Genomic DNA, 655 nt, shown 5'->3' on the forward strand with positions numbered 1-655 from the left:
CAAACCCACCTCCTACCTGCACGGCCACCGCTCACCCTCGGCCAGCGAGGGACACTGCGTTGTCCCCCCAGCACGGACACGGGCTGTGTGTATGCTCGTACGTGCCTGCACATATACCTCCAGGAGTAAATGGGGCTTTATCCAGGACCTGCAGCCTCTCCCGGGGGCTCTGACGGTGACTTGGATGTCCCCGCACACCGCTGAGGTGGCTCCTGTCTCCCGCAGGTACATGATCACATCACTGGACCGCACTCACGCCGGCTTCTACCGCTGCATCGTCCGCAACCGGATGGGAGCCCTGCTGCAGCGCCAGACCGAGGTGCAGGTGGCATGTAAGTGACAGTCCCGTGCGGGGACGCTCGGCTCCAGGGCAGCTCTGGCCTTGGTGCAGCCCGTGCCCAGCACACGCGAGTGCGGAGCATCCCTGGGGAGATGCCGGCAGGGATGGGGATGTTGCTCCGTGGTTGGGGTGCACGGTGGCACCCCACAGGCAATGCACATTGTGCCAGGGCTGGGAAAGCAGCAGCCCCACATCTGAGCACACGGTTCTGGCTCCCTGGAGGGGTGAAGCACTTGATGGTGTGAAGCAGCCCCGCTCCTCCCGGCTGCTCTGAGAGCAAACACCGTTTATAATCATTACCGAAGGCAGACAGGA

The 655-nt window shown here is 63.5% G+C and overlaps 1 protein-coding gene across 1 annotated transcript in view; it reads left to right on the forward strand.

Annotated features, from left to right (window-relative positions):
* LOC104410561 (protein sidekick-2-like) overlaps positions 1-332 on the forward strand; it is a gene marked incomplete at both ends in the record, with an annotated part of 7,588 nt that extends 7,256 nt beyond the window's left edge. Inside the window, one exon of the mRNA XM_010020779.1 lies at positions 226-332. Coding sequence (XP_010019081.1) covers positions 226-332 — 107 coding nt within the window. The remainder of the gene's footprint in view (positions 1-225) is intronic.
* Positions 333-655: the final 323 nt, after the last annotated feature.

The sequence above is a fragment of the Nestor notabilis genome, unplaced genomic scaffold (genome assembly GCF_000696875.1).
Source record: "Nestor notabilis isolate BGI_N333 unplaced genomic scaffold, ASM69687v1 scaffold17550, whole genome shotgun sequence".
NCBI classification, from domain to species: Eukaryota; Metazoa; Chordata; class Aves; order Psittaciformes; family Psittacidae; genus Nestor; species Nestor notabilis.